Source organism: Periplaneta americana, chromosome 11, assembly GCF_040183065.1.
Source record: "Periplaneta americana isolate PAMFEO1 chromosome 11, P.americana_PAMFEO1_priV1, whole genome shotgun sequence".
NCBI classification, from domain to species: Eukaryota; Metazoa; Arthropoda; class Insecta; order Blattodea; family Blattidae; genus Periplaneta; species Periplaneta americana.
In genome coordinates, this window is record NC_091127.1 from 336,436 (window position 1) to 350,351 (window position 13,916).

Consider the following 13,916-nt stretch of genomic DNA (forward strand, 5'->3'; position numbering starts at 1 on the left):
TGAGATTGTGACATTGATTACGTAATTGTATCAACACTGTGCACATGCTTTATGGTTCTATTAAGTGCGCGTCCCTCGGAACAGCAGGCTAGGTCTGGGCAGGTGACATCCTTTGATATCTCAAGATAAGATCGGACTGGAAATAAGGAGCAAGGGTCTCATCACACTGCAGAGTTGAAATTAACTCCTGTACAGCACTGCAAAACCGAAGGCATCGAACTCCAGACTTCAGGAACAAAATATTCTGAATTAAATATTCATTGTTAAGAAATCATAATTTTTCTCTTTCCACTTAAGTGCATTGAAAACATATTCTTTGTGATAATCTGGATTTGAATCTTGTTGTGGTGAAATTAGTCAGACGACTATTGAAGCGGGGTAACTATTTAGGCACTGTGAATCACTTTCTGCTTTAAGATTACATTGGCACATCTTCAGAGTCATGGTGCTACCAGACTTGCATGTATCTGGCTACAGCCATGGGATTGTAATAGTCATTTCCATGGGATTCGCCTCAGAGAAGTTATTGCTCCATTTCTCCGGCGCCGAACTATGCTTTCCAGTACTCGGTCTGCACGTTGTTCAAGAGACGCAGTACCCGCTGTACGTCTTTATGGCCTCCTCCGTGTAGCTCTTGCCTGCGATGACACCTGCGTCGGTGTGGTGCCTGGGGCAGGTGTGGCCATGAGGACACTGGCACAGCGTGTTCGTGTTGACCTCGTCCAGCAACTCCTGGCGCTTCCTTACGGTAAATAAGCGGCACGGCTCCTTTCTTTGGCATCTCAGTCTCTGTGAAAGTAAAGGATTATTATTAGTAATAATAATAATATTAATAGTAATACTTTCATCAACCCTTGGGCTGCAAAAGCTCAAACAAAACCTGAATATCGGAGACAGACGAAGGTGTTCCGAGGAAAGTGCTCATTGAGAACAAAGATTTTAACCCAAAATGAAATTATAAACCAAATTTCACATTTTTGCTTACTTATGATCAGGCTTCGAGACTTGGGACCCAATACAATAAGTTTACTGTGCATGTACTATAGGTTGTTGACTCGCTGCAGGTGGTGAAAGGTAGAGATGTGTTGAGGTAACGACGTTGTTATTTAGAGTAGAGTATTGTATTGTATTGTATTTATTAACATTCCATGGTATTCATACATGCTTACAGCCAGAATATGGAACAAGTCAAAAAACTTAATACTATTATAAAATCTTAATTTATAGTCACAGTCTAGATGAAATATATACAGACGAGATTTACAATATAGTCTACTAGTACAACACAAAGTTTTAGTATCAATTTCATGAAGTGTTATTGAATGTCATGAATTCACCTACAGAATAGAAGGCATGAGAAATTAGGTACTTCTTTAATTTGGCCCTAAATAATTTTATGTTTTGAGTTTCATTTTTTATATCGATAGGGAGGCTATTAAAAATTTTTACTGCCATATAACGCACTCCTTTTTGATAGCACGATAGACTTGCCGATGGAGTATGAAAGTCATTTTTTGACGTGTATTTATGCTATGAACTGTTGAATTAGTTACAAAGTTTTCACGATTACATACGAAGAAGACTATTAATGTAGTACGGTAGTATGGGGAAACACACACATATGTACATTCTGAAAGTAAATATAAGTTATATTACACAATGAAATTGTCAAAAGAATGTGAAAAGCGTTTATTTCCTGTCTTTTATAAGCATTTATGTTTAATTATACACAGTGTTAATGGTGGAAATAAACATGTAGCAATTTTAATTTCTCCATTTATCCTATTGGTCCTCTTTAGGAAGTGCAGTTACAGTACCGAACTGCAGTGTACTACAAGATACATTTTCAGTGTCTCAAACGTAATTCTTTTTCTGTTTTTTGCCAAACACAGTTTGTACTGTGAAAAGATGAGCTCTATGTCGCATGACGTGATGGGAGCAAAACGAAAAAACCTAACATCATTGCAGTCTCTAAGAGACAGTCCTTTATTCTCGGGTGAATCTATACCCACTAATTTGCTGTTTATATTACACAATGTTCCATATCCGTTATTTTTACATAAAATTGATTTCCACTTCTGTTTTACACGTGCAGTAACCGGTGTACTTGGTGTCTCATTAATTCTCTGTGTCATTTCCTCAACTAATTTGAGGGCTTCCGGCATCTCTTGCTCTGACTTTTCCAACCGTGTAATAGTTTCAGACACAGTTTGAAAATAGGTTTGTATGAAAACCAAATGATTCGCCAGAACCTCCAAATCCAGAGCGTTTTCCTTTGCGTATTTGTTGGCATTCATTCTACAGTACCCTCACCCACTGTACGCTTTACCACTATACTCAGCACGTCGTTATGCGGATTTCCCACTGAACTGCTCATTGGGTCCGAAGTCTCGAAGCCTGCTTATGATATCAGATATGGCACAAATGAAGCCATAGGAAATAAATCGGTAAATGTAAGACATTATAATTGCAAGTGGTCAGAGTGGCACCTTGTTAAGGTTGTGACACTCGGTAATCAAGCTCAGGATTAGCAGCAGGACTGCAGTTCATGAAACATGGCAAAGACTGCTACTCATGATGGAGACATAGGTTGGTTCGTTATTTAACGACGCTGTATCAACTACGTACTAAGTTATGTAGCCTCAGTGAGATTTATGAGAGCGAGATGGCATTTGGCGAGATAGGCCGAGGATTCTTCATGAGATTTCTTGAAATTTGCTTCACAGTTTGGAAAACATGTTAAAATCCAGTTAGGTACTCAGTTCGAGCGGGAATCGAACTCAAGCCCGGGCGCAGGATATGGACTATCCCTTCTACTGTTTAATACATATAATGAAACTATGGAAAATGGAAACTCAAAAGGTGTGAAAAATGGCCATAACAAACAACTAGGAACTTTAATATAATCATACTGATGATCAGAGTTTAATTTATCAAGAAAGAAGGTCTTCAGAAATATTGAAAAATGTAGCAGCATATCAGAGTGATAGCCTTTGAAGGAAAATATTCGAGGACAAAATAGTTGTAGGCTACGGGACAGGGTTGTCCAATTCAACAAGTGAGCGCCCTTAATTATTTTGGCTATGTAGTAACTAAGGTAGAGAAGGAGGAAGTCGAAAACGTAATCAGAGATAGACTTGCATTAATTGGGTCATAAAAAAGGAACTTGAGAAAACAAACAAAGATGCCTATTAAGATTTTGTGATACAGGGACATCATTTTATTTTTACTAACATTTCTAATATTAACCTGGCTATACCTTTGGATCAACGATTAAGAACCGGAAACACCGTTTGCTACCCCCTTCCACGACTGGAGTTCGATGATACTGGCGTAATATATAAACAAATCACTTTACTAGGTATAGGAGGGAAAAAAAGTACTTCATCCATTTACTTAAACTAGGAAATATCGCGATTTTGAGTTTTATAATTTTCATTAGGTTTTTGTTTAATCAAAATACAGTACAGGATTAATAATGAGTGTTTTTACTCACGAACTGAGCTGTCCATGCGGACGTATTCATTATGCAGTGTATATTATACTGTCTACAGCACATTAGCGTACAATATAGAGAATGAAGTTAAATTGAAAAATAATCATAATATGAATATCTAAACACATTTCGATACAGGCTTCAGTTCTTTTGTGCATATTATCGCACTATAGACTACTGTACCTAATTCCAATTACCAGGTTCGTACTTCGTATCAGTAACTCATGTTGAAATAATTCTGTACCTACTTTATAAAAGAGACCTTACGTACTGTAAATTCAATCTTCACTTCTGCCCGATCCGAAAAGATAAAATTACTCAGGCATGCTATCTACTGTTCGTCCAAGTGGTTACGTCGCAGCGTCGTAGAAAGGGAGGAAATCATGTGACAGTTAATTACTTAGCGAGACCCTTTTATTTAAGTTGTTTTAAATAATTGTATGGGTATAATATTACGTAGACGTCCAATTCCTAACAGAAATTAATGTTCTCAGGAAAGAGCTAAGACAGCCCAGTCACTAGCATTTACAGAGAGGCGAATAGAAGCAGGTGGGGGAAACCGGAATGCGACGTAGGCAAACGGAAAATGATGCAATATTGAAAGCTCTTTCGTCACTGGAAAACGCGAACATATTTTTGGAACTTACTATTTACTATGACCGTAAGGCTAATATGACTGTATATGCGGTCTTGGATCTGTGTGGAGGAGGGTTGAACTTCATTAGTAGAAGGGGTGGGAGTGAAGTACATTCAAAAACTCAGGTACAATAAAAATTGAAATGAAAATAAAATGATGTCCCTGTACAATAAGCATACTTGTACTACAGTGTGGTAGAGAGTTTTGGGACTTGAACGACGAATTGAAGCTGCTCAAATGAGACCACTGGAAGATGATATTCGTCAAGAACTGGGACTGCAAAACACCATTACAGATATACAAGTACACGGGGAGGGATCAAACATATAGATAGACTAAGACTGCACTTCAATAAACCAGATAGGAAGAGCTGCTTTGGAATCACCAGGTACCCGAAGCTTGTTTAGAAGAAGAAATCAGTAATAGTAAAATAAGTTTATGTTAAGAAATAGCATCATGGCACTCACGCTCTGCGGAGAGCAGGCGAAAGAGTAGCGGTAGGCCAGGAGGCCGTGCAGGGCCTGGCGCTTGACGAGGTAGGCCACGGCGCCGCGCGGGCAGTGGCAGCGCAGGGTCTGCTCCGTGGCGTTGCCCGCGCCGCTCACCAGCGTCCACGTGATGTCCCTGAAGTAGCGGCACTTGGGCAGCTTCTTCACGGGCTCGCACAGCTGCAACATGGATAAAGGCTTAGTGCAAGCAATTCAGATCCCTGTTACGGATATGAACTGAATGGAATCTGGCTCTGCTATGAGCCATCAGAACATCAGATTGCTTTGTTACTTACTGGAAAGAAACTCCAAATAAAGAGTATGTCAGTGGCCATTAACATTAAATTTAAAGATGCCACAGCTAAAAAATAAGACCAAATACACGGAGATATGAATGCAAAACATTCACGCTTGGAAATCTATACTAATAATAAATCTGTAGCCAACATTTTTCTGGTAATTTTCCATTTTCCAAAAATAATTGGTGTTAACATGTATAATTAACCATCCTGAAACCGAAAATCGCTTTTTTGAAATTTTTGTTTGTATGTCTGTCTGTCTGGATGTTTGTTACCTTTTCACGCGATAATGGCTGAACCGATTTATATGAAAATTGGAATATAAATTAAGTTCGTTGTAACTTAGATTTTAGGCTATATGGCATTCAAAATACTTTATTCAAAAGGGAGGTTATAACGGGGCCTGAATTAAATAAATCGAAATATCTCGCTTATTATTGATTTTCATGAAAAATATTACATTAAAAAAGTTTCTTTAAAAATAATTTACGATAAGTTTTATTCTATACAAAATTTTGATAGGACTGATATTTAATGAGATAAATGAGTTTTAAAATTACAATAACAACGCCATCTCAGGCGCCGTACTGAAATAAAAACAAATGACTTCGTCTATAAGGGGCCTTGGACAACAATCGAAAGCTATTGAACATAGGCTAAGAGAATGTTTCTGTGTTTGTATGAAGTAACATCGGAAGCTAATTAATTGTTTAATTATTATTTCACCATTGGAAAGTGTAGTTTCTCTAGACGGACATAATTCTACAATGTATTACAGTAACTTCTGAAACATATAGCAAGTAATATAAAGTATACACATTAAAACTAAATGATATGTCAATGTTCATTAAACTATGGTTGCATGTAATAACAATTAAGAAACATGTTAAAGGAATTGTCATTGCACCAAATGATTGCTCTCTGGACCAAAATGACCGCATTTTAATTATTTAAATACAATTTAAATTAAGTAACATATTAAACAATTTATCCTTCTATCAAACACGAATGTTCCCTGGATCAAACGTCCTATTTTAATTATTTAATTACTTTATATTTATTTCTAACAGGTGCAGCGGAGCGCACGGGTACGGCTAGTTTAAAATAATATCATAAAAGTAACGCCAAAAAACTGGTAATGAGTTCAGGACTATTAGCCTGATATCACTCTCAGCGAAGATTCTCGTACGAATACTGAATCGACGTTTACGAATACCTATATTCTGAGATGGAAAGATAATTGGAAGAAGAACAGTTTTGCTTACGAGAGATGCAATTGGACTGCCGCGAACAATCGACGAAAGCTACTAGAGAAGAATAAAGAAGGTATGTATTAGGCATATTAGAAAAGACTTTTGACAGAGTGGTGGATTGCAATAAACTTACGAGGATTCTGAAGAAAATTGATGTGGATTGAAAACAGAGGAGGCTGATCAGTAATCTTCATGGCCCAGTTTCATCAACAGGGATTAAAATTTAATCCCGTGTTATACAGTTTTAACTCTTAGGTTTGACTAAAATTCTGTTTCATCAACAAGTTAGTTTTAACACGGGTTGTTTTTTATTTTGTTTTAGAATAAAGTACTGATACTTGAGCATTCTTTTAAATGAATTTATTTTTTATCAGACAATCTATCAAAGGTAGAGAAGTGATCTTGTATCATATTGTAGATATAACATGCATAAATACACACAAAAAATTTCATTACAGAATGTTGGAAGGTTTTTGAGTTATGGGAAAATGATTCATCACTGCACAGTGCAATGAATTAAAAAAAAAGTGTAAATTTTTTTTAATTGTAAAAATATTTTTTTTTCATATAGCAGGACAGTGTTTTACATATACCAATTTTCATTATTGTATAAGATACAGTAATGGAGGAAAAAAATGTTGAATATTTCCAAAATTTTACTGCTGTAAGATGTACCTAACCCCTTACAAGAAAAAAAAAATAATTTAAGTAGAAATATGTTGTCACATCAACATGGAAGCTACGGGAGTTTCGGCCACTTTGATAAAAAACGTTTTGAAGGAAGGGGCAATGTCATTGTCTATCACAGTTGGAGTCCGACTAGTGTAACCCGGCCTAGCGAGCTGCCCGTATAGTGATGACGTCTCCCCCTCCATGGCCACGTGAGTACTGGAAAAGTCGAAGATCTTTTTGTAGTTGGTTGAGCTATAGTACAGGCATAAGTAGTGACATGAGCTGCTGACAGGAAGTCAAAAGGAGGATAGCAATGACAAAAGAGCAACTTCCGCGGACCTCTGGAAAAGAACTAAAGAAGAGACTAGTGAAGTGCTTTGTATGGAGTGTGGTATTGTAAGGGGGAGAAACATGGACATTACGATGAAGCCCAGAGAAACGACTAGAAGCATTTGAAATATGGATATGGAGAAGAATAGAGCCTTTGACACTGACGGACAGAATAAGAAATGGATCTGTGCTGGAAATATTGGGTGAAGAAATAATAATGTTGAAACTGATCAGGAAGAGAAAAAGGAATGGCTAGGTCACTGGCTAAGAAGAAACTGCCTACTGAAGGATGCACTGGAAGGAATGGTGAACGGGAGAAAAGTTCGGGGCAGAAGAAATCAGATGATAGACGACATTAAGATATATGGATTATGAGGAGACGGAAAATAGGAAATATTAGAGAATGCTGGGTTTGCAGTGAAAGAACTGCTCTTGGGCAGAATAATATGAATGAATGTGCCAGTAATGCTTTCAGTACTAAGCAGTGTCCCCAACAAATCACAAGCAGTAGGACTTTGGAAGGATTAATCATTCTTGAAGATTTAGATTAATTTTTTCGCTGTTTTAGCAAATGAGGAAGTATTATAAATTTATCGTTATTAATTTTCTGACATAAACATCTTATAATATGCCTGCAAGCAACAAGGGTAATAATTCTCATAGTTTAGGTCGTACGACTTGACATGGCTAGTATTCCACCCTCACTTTTTTTCCTAGTATATCACCCCTCGCTGTTTTTGCTAGTATTCCACCCCTCGCTGTTTTTCCTAGTATTCCACCCCTCGCTGTTTTTGCTAGTATTCTACCCCTCGCTGTTTTTGCTAGTATTCCATCCCTCGCTGTTTTTGCTAGTATTCCACCCCTCGCTGTTTTTGCTAGTATTCCACCTCTCGCTGTTTTGCTAGTATTCCACCCCTCGCTGTTTTTGCTAGTATTCCACCCCTCGCTGTTTTTGCTAGTATTCCACCCCTCGCTGTTTTTGCTAGTATTCTACCCCTCGCTGTTTTTGCTAGTATTCCACCCCTCGCTGTTTTTGCTAGTATTCCACCCCTCGCTGTTTTTGCTAGTATTCCACCCCTCGCTGTTTTTGCTAGTATTCCACCCCTCGCTGTTTTTGCTAGTATTCCACCCCTCGCTGTTTTTGCTAGTATTCTACCCCTCGCTGTTTTTCCTAGTATTCCACCCCTCGCTGTTTTTGCTAGTATTCCACCCCTCGCTGTTTTTGCTAGTATTCCACCCCTCGCTGTTTTTGCTAGTATTCCACCCCTCGCTGTTTTTGCTAGTATTCCACCCCTCGTTGTTTTTGCTAGTATTCCACCCCTCGCTGTTTTTCCTAGTATTCCACCCCTCGCTGTTTTTGCTAGTATTCCACCCCTCGCTGTTTTTGCTAGTATTCCACCCCTCGCTGTTTTTGCTAGTATTCTACCCCTCGCTGTTTTTGCTAGTATTCCATCCCTCGCTGTTTTTGCTAGTATTCCACCCCTCGCTGTTTTTGCTAGTATTCCACCTCTCGCTGTTTTGCTAGTATTCCACCCCTCGCTGTTTTTGCTAGTATTCCACCCTTCGCTGTTTTTGCTAGTATTCCACCCCTCGCTGTTTTTGCTAGTATTCTACCCCTCGCTGTTTTTCCTAGTATTCCACCCCTCGCTGTTTTTCCTAGTATTCCACCCCTCGCTGTTTTTGCTAGTATTCCACCCCTCGCTGTTTTTGCTAGTATTCCACCCCTCGCTGTTTTTGCTAGTATTCCACCCCTCGCTGTTTTTGCTAGTATTCTACCCCTCGCTGTTTTTCCTAGTATTCCACCCCTCGCTGTTTTTGCTAGTATTCCACCCCTCGCTGTTTTTGCTAGTATTCCACCCCTCGCTGTTTTTGCTAGTATTCCACCCCTCGTTGTTTTTGCTAGTATTCCACCCCTCGCTGTTTTTTCTAGTATTCCACCCCTCGCTGTTTTTGCTAGTATTCCACCCCTCGCTGTTTTTGCTAGTATTCCACCCCTCGCTGTTTTTGCTAGTATTCTACCCCTCGCTGTTTTTGCTAGTATTCCACTCCTCGCTGTTTTTGCTAGTATTCCACCCCTCGCTGTTTTTGCTAGTATTCTACCCCTCGCTGTTTTTGCTAGTATTCCACCCCTCGCTGTTTTTGCTAGTATTCCACCCCTCGCTGTTTTTGCTAGTATTCTACCCCTCGCTGTTTTTGCTAGTATTCCACCCCTCGCTGTTTTTGCTAGTATTCCACCCCTCGCTGTTTTGCTAGTATTCCACCCCTCGCTGTTTTTCCTAGTATTCCACCCCTCGCTGTTTTTCCTAGTATTCCACCCCTCGCTGTTTTTCCTAGTATTCCACCCCTCGCTGTTTTTGCTAGTATTCCACCCCTCGCTGTTTTTGCTATTATTCCACCCCTCGCTGTTTTCGCTAGTATTCCAGAGCTCGCTGTCCTGGCATTTCCGAACTTTTTTTCTGCCTGTCTGTCCGTTCACCCAAGTTGTCCACTCTATTTGTTTTTATAATTTTACATTTATTTATTATTGGGTTCTAACTTGAGTTCCCTCTTTTCTTTCCGGATCTGATATATTGGCAAACCTTTCTTTAAAGTATGAAAAATTTTCATTTCATAGTACTTTATATTGCTTACCCAAGAACCTTGGGTCCCTCTCATAACTTGTTTTCCCAGTCTATTTCTGTAGTTGTACTGCATAATCTTTGGAATCCTCTTCATTTAATTTTCATATCTAAACATACTCGTGTTTTGTACTATTACATCCAGTACTGTTAACACACGGTTGTTGTATATTGTAATAAAATTTATGAAAAATTGTTCATCACTGTTTCCACCTTCAAAATCCATTACATCCGTAATATAATAATGTTAATAATAATAATAATAATAATAATAATAATAATAATAATAATAATAATAATAATATAATAATAATAATAATAATCTGTATTTCCAATACCCAATTCCTTTCCTTTGTGAGGATTATGGAGCCAAACGAGACATTAGTGTTTTTTGTTGTGCAATGCAGGGTCCGTATTTTGTTGTTGCTCGTCATGGCTCAATATCGTGAAGCACTTAGTTTGTACACACAGGCGACATTTCGCTCGTAATGAATGCTGCGATGATACAAGGGAACCGGTGGAAATCTCTGTGTTGTCTAAATCATGGACTTATTCAACGCAAGTTATAAATTCAGAACGGGTCGACCGGGATTTGAACCCGAGACTCCTGGCTTATAAGGCTAGAGGTTTGTTTGTCATGTAATCAAAGCGAGACATTCGAACCCGGGTCCGCACCTTGAACTGGCGGGTCTTGTCCGTGATGGTGTGGCCGTCCGTGGCGTCGAGCTGGCTGGAGCAGGGCGCTCTGCCGGGACAGCGGCACTGCCTCTCCACCCAGGGCGCGTCGTACAGGTCCACCTTGCTGCATACGGCCCAGGGGCTGCAGTCAGGCAGCTCTTCCTCGCTGTTCTACATGAAGAGAATAGAAGTCAGCACTTTAATACGGAATATCTACATTAATTCCTTTATTCGTCATGTATACAGTATACCGTGTGTGTGTGTGTGCGTGCGTGCGTGCGCGCGTGTGTGTGTGCGCGTGCGTGCGTGCGTGTGTGTGTTTTTATATAGGACATGGAATTTAATATTAGCATAAGAAACTTATGTAGAAAAAAGAGTGACGAAATTGGTCATCCATGTTTAGAAATTAGCAGCCTTTGACAATTTGTAAAACAAGAGAACATCATTTATGGTTGCTAAGTCGAAGTCTGATGTTCTCTTGTTTTTTACAAATTGTCAAAGTGGCTGTCTTGAAAGTCCATTTGGCTGACCAGTCTGTTATACCGCTCACTGATAAAGTTCTTTCCTCATTGTTTTTATGCTTAGGTTTCATGTGGAAAAGTTAAATCTCTCTGACCCATACCCAGCCACAAGTTAGTTTCTTTTTTTTTATTGGGTTATTTTACGGCGCTGTATCAACATCTAGGTTATTTAGCGTCTGAATGAAATGAAGGTGATAATGCCGGTGAAATGAGTCCGGGATCCAGCACCGAAAGTTACCCAGCATTTGCTCGTATTGGGTTCAGGAAAACCCCGGAAAAAACCTCAACCAGGTAACTTGCCCCGACCGGGATTCGAACCCGGGCCACCTGGTTTCGCAGCCAGACGCGCTGACCGTTACTCCACAGGTGTGGACAGTTAATTTCTCTTAAATGAAACAATAAATCAAAAAGCTAATTTTTTTCAAATCTCATTGAAATTGCGTCATGGGCGGCATTCCGTTGGGCGTACTCATGACGCACGGGGGACAGTTCTGATATTTTGAATAGAATAATTATGACCATTTTTTTTAGAATATTTTCGTTCTCAACAAATTGGACAGCTTTTGTTTTGAACCATTTTTGTCTAAAGAAAAGTCCGAAGAATTAACGGCTTGTTTGAAAATAGTACAGATCCCGAGAAAAACCCCAATGCTACCTGTCTGCCTGTGAACCCTTACATTATTTTCTGATGAAGCAGCCTTTTCGAACACTGGAAGTGTTAATAAAATATATTCTACACATTATTGAGCACTTGAAAACCTCAAATGGGTGAGAGCTGTACCTTTTTAGCAACGGTAATCATTAAACATAATCAAGAGAGTAGGGTCTGGCGATCTAGAGGGCCATAATCCAGAGCTTATCAGTTTGTTGTCATAAAATTCCTCTAAAAATGATACCCTGCGATATAGGTTGTGGCCCCATTTTGTTGATGTGTAACGAGCGGGCCCGGGTTCAAATCCTGATTGTGACAAGTTACCTGGTTGGGGTTTTCTCCGAGGTTTTCCCTCAACCAATCGAACCAGAATTGCTGGGTAACTTTCGACGTTGGACCTCGGACTCATTTCGCCATCTTTCATTCACATATCATAGCCCGGATTAAGCTGACGATGCGGCGTGCTGTACTTGTACAAGAGCGCGGTCGTTCGGCTACCCAATGATTCACAGAATAGGACTGGTAAGTACAATGCGGTGTAAGCCTTCGGGTCCCTACTCCGTGCAACAGAAAAAAAATTCCGGGCACTAGCAATGACACTGGAACAAATCGATTTACTCAGTGAAAACCAGAAGTAGGACGACACACTGAAAGACCAAGATTAGGATGAATAAGTGATTAATTCTAGCGGGAACGGAACACACTAAATATACATACATAACATAACATACACGTATACCGACATACGAACATACATAGATTATGTTGAATTACTGTTAAAGACCCAATGCCAGAATGGGTGTCGCATACGTCATCTACTGGAGCAAAAGATAGGCTTACGTACGGAAGAGGAGAATGACAGTTGGAAAACAAACGTCCTAAGGTCGCACATCTACAGTTTTATCTAATTATTATTAAATAATAAAACGTTATTAAACGGATAGTATGTTAATGCTGTCTGATAACAAGTTTGACGACATGCACATTTTTAATGGATTTCGTAATTTTTTCTGCGTTTAATGGACGAAAGGAACTAATTATTATATTCCATGAGTGATAAACACAGCACAAATTTATGTATTGAAATAATTGGCAAATCTGTTTACCTTTCACGTAAACTGAAATATCTAGAGACCAAATGGAGCTACGATAACGTATTTAACACTCAGAACGTTATGAATTATCGATTGAACCCTGATGTACTTGATTCGGTCAATTTGGACCAAAGTTATGGTGAAACATGTATTTGAGCGCTTCTACCATAACATTGGTCCAAATTGGCCGAATCAAGTAAATTTGGGCTCAATTGATAATGCGTAATTAATGTCCCGCGCCTTATAGGTCCATGTAGGCTACATTATCGTAGCTTCATTGGGTCTCGAGATATTGCAGTTTAATTGAAAGGTAAACAGATTATGCCAATTATTTTAATATCAAACTAATAAAGCTGAATTAATAGGTTGGTTATCTTTTGTTTTTATGCATTGTTGTGGAGAAGGCTTTAGAAATTGGCACAACCTCCGACCTGTAAATTATTTTTATACGTTATGAAAAAATTACACAAATGAAGATCGACATATTGGCATTGTCAGAGAATCTGAGCCATCTGAACTATAAATATGTCAGCAATCCTGCAGGTCATGGCCTTCGTATAATAGGCTATTGTTTATTGTAGTATGTGTTTTGTTTTATTCTGAAAGCAATTAGTTCTCAAAACTGACGAAAGATGGATTTTGGAAAATATAAAAATTATGTAGGAAAATTAACGCTTCACTGAAAGTTACTATTTTTCTGAAAATCCTTGGATGCCAAGCTTTAAAATGATGTGTCATTCATTAAAATCCATTCAGCAAAAATTATTATTTTTTAATTTTTTTTTTATTTTTACTTTCGTACCTCGTAAACTGCATTGCAATTATATAAGATATAACAAAAGGGTGTCCACACCTGTGGAGTAACGGTCAGCGCGCCTGGCTGCGAAACCAGGTGGTCCGGATTCGATTCCCGGTCGAGGCAAGTTACCTGGTTGAGGTTTTTCCGGGGTTTTCCCTCAACCCAAAATGAGCAAATGCTGGGTAACTTTCGGTGCTGGACCCCGGACTCATTTCACCGGCATTATCACCTTCATCTCATTCAGACGCTAAATAATCTAAGATGTTGATAAAGCGTCGTAAAATAACCTACTAAAAAAAACAAAAAGGTATGATTGATGTATGCAAAAATTATTATTATTATTATTATTATTATTATTATTATTATTATTATCACCATC

At 38.8% G+C, this 13,916-nt stretch overlaps 1 protein-coding gene across 1 annotated transcript in view; it reads right to left on the reverse strand.

Moving 5' to 3' along the window:
* Window positions 1-455: 455 nt before the first annotated feature.
* The window catches only part of aos (protein argos), a 52,795-nt gene continuing 39,334 nt past the window's right edge, over window positions 456-13,916 (reverse strand). Inside the window, exons 2-4 of the mRNA XM_069838791.1 lie at window positions 10,469-10,642; window positions 4,601-4,801; window positions 456-789 (exon numbers count right to left, since the gene is read on the reverse strand). Of these exons, the coding sequence (XP_069694892.1) occupies window positions 583-789; window positions 4,601-4,801; window positions 10,469-10,642 (582 nt within the window). The 3' untranslated portion in view covers window positions 456-582. The remainder of the gene's footprint in view (window positions 790-4,600; window positions 4,802-10,468; window positions 10,643-13,916) is intronic.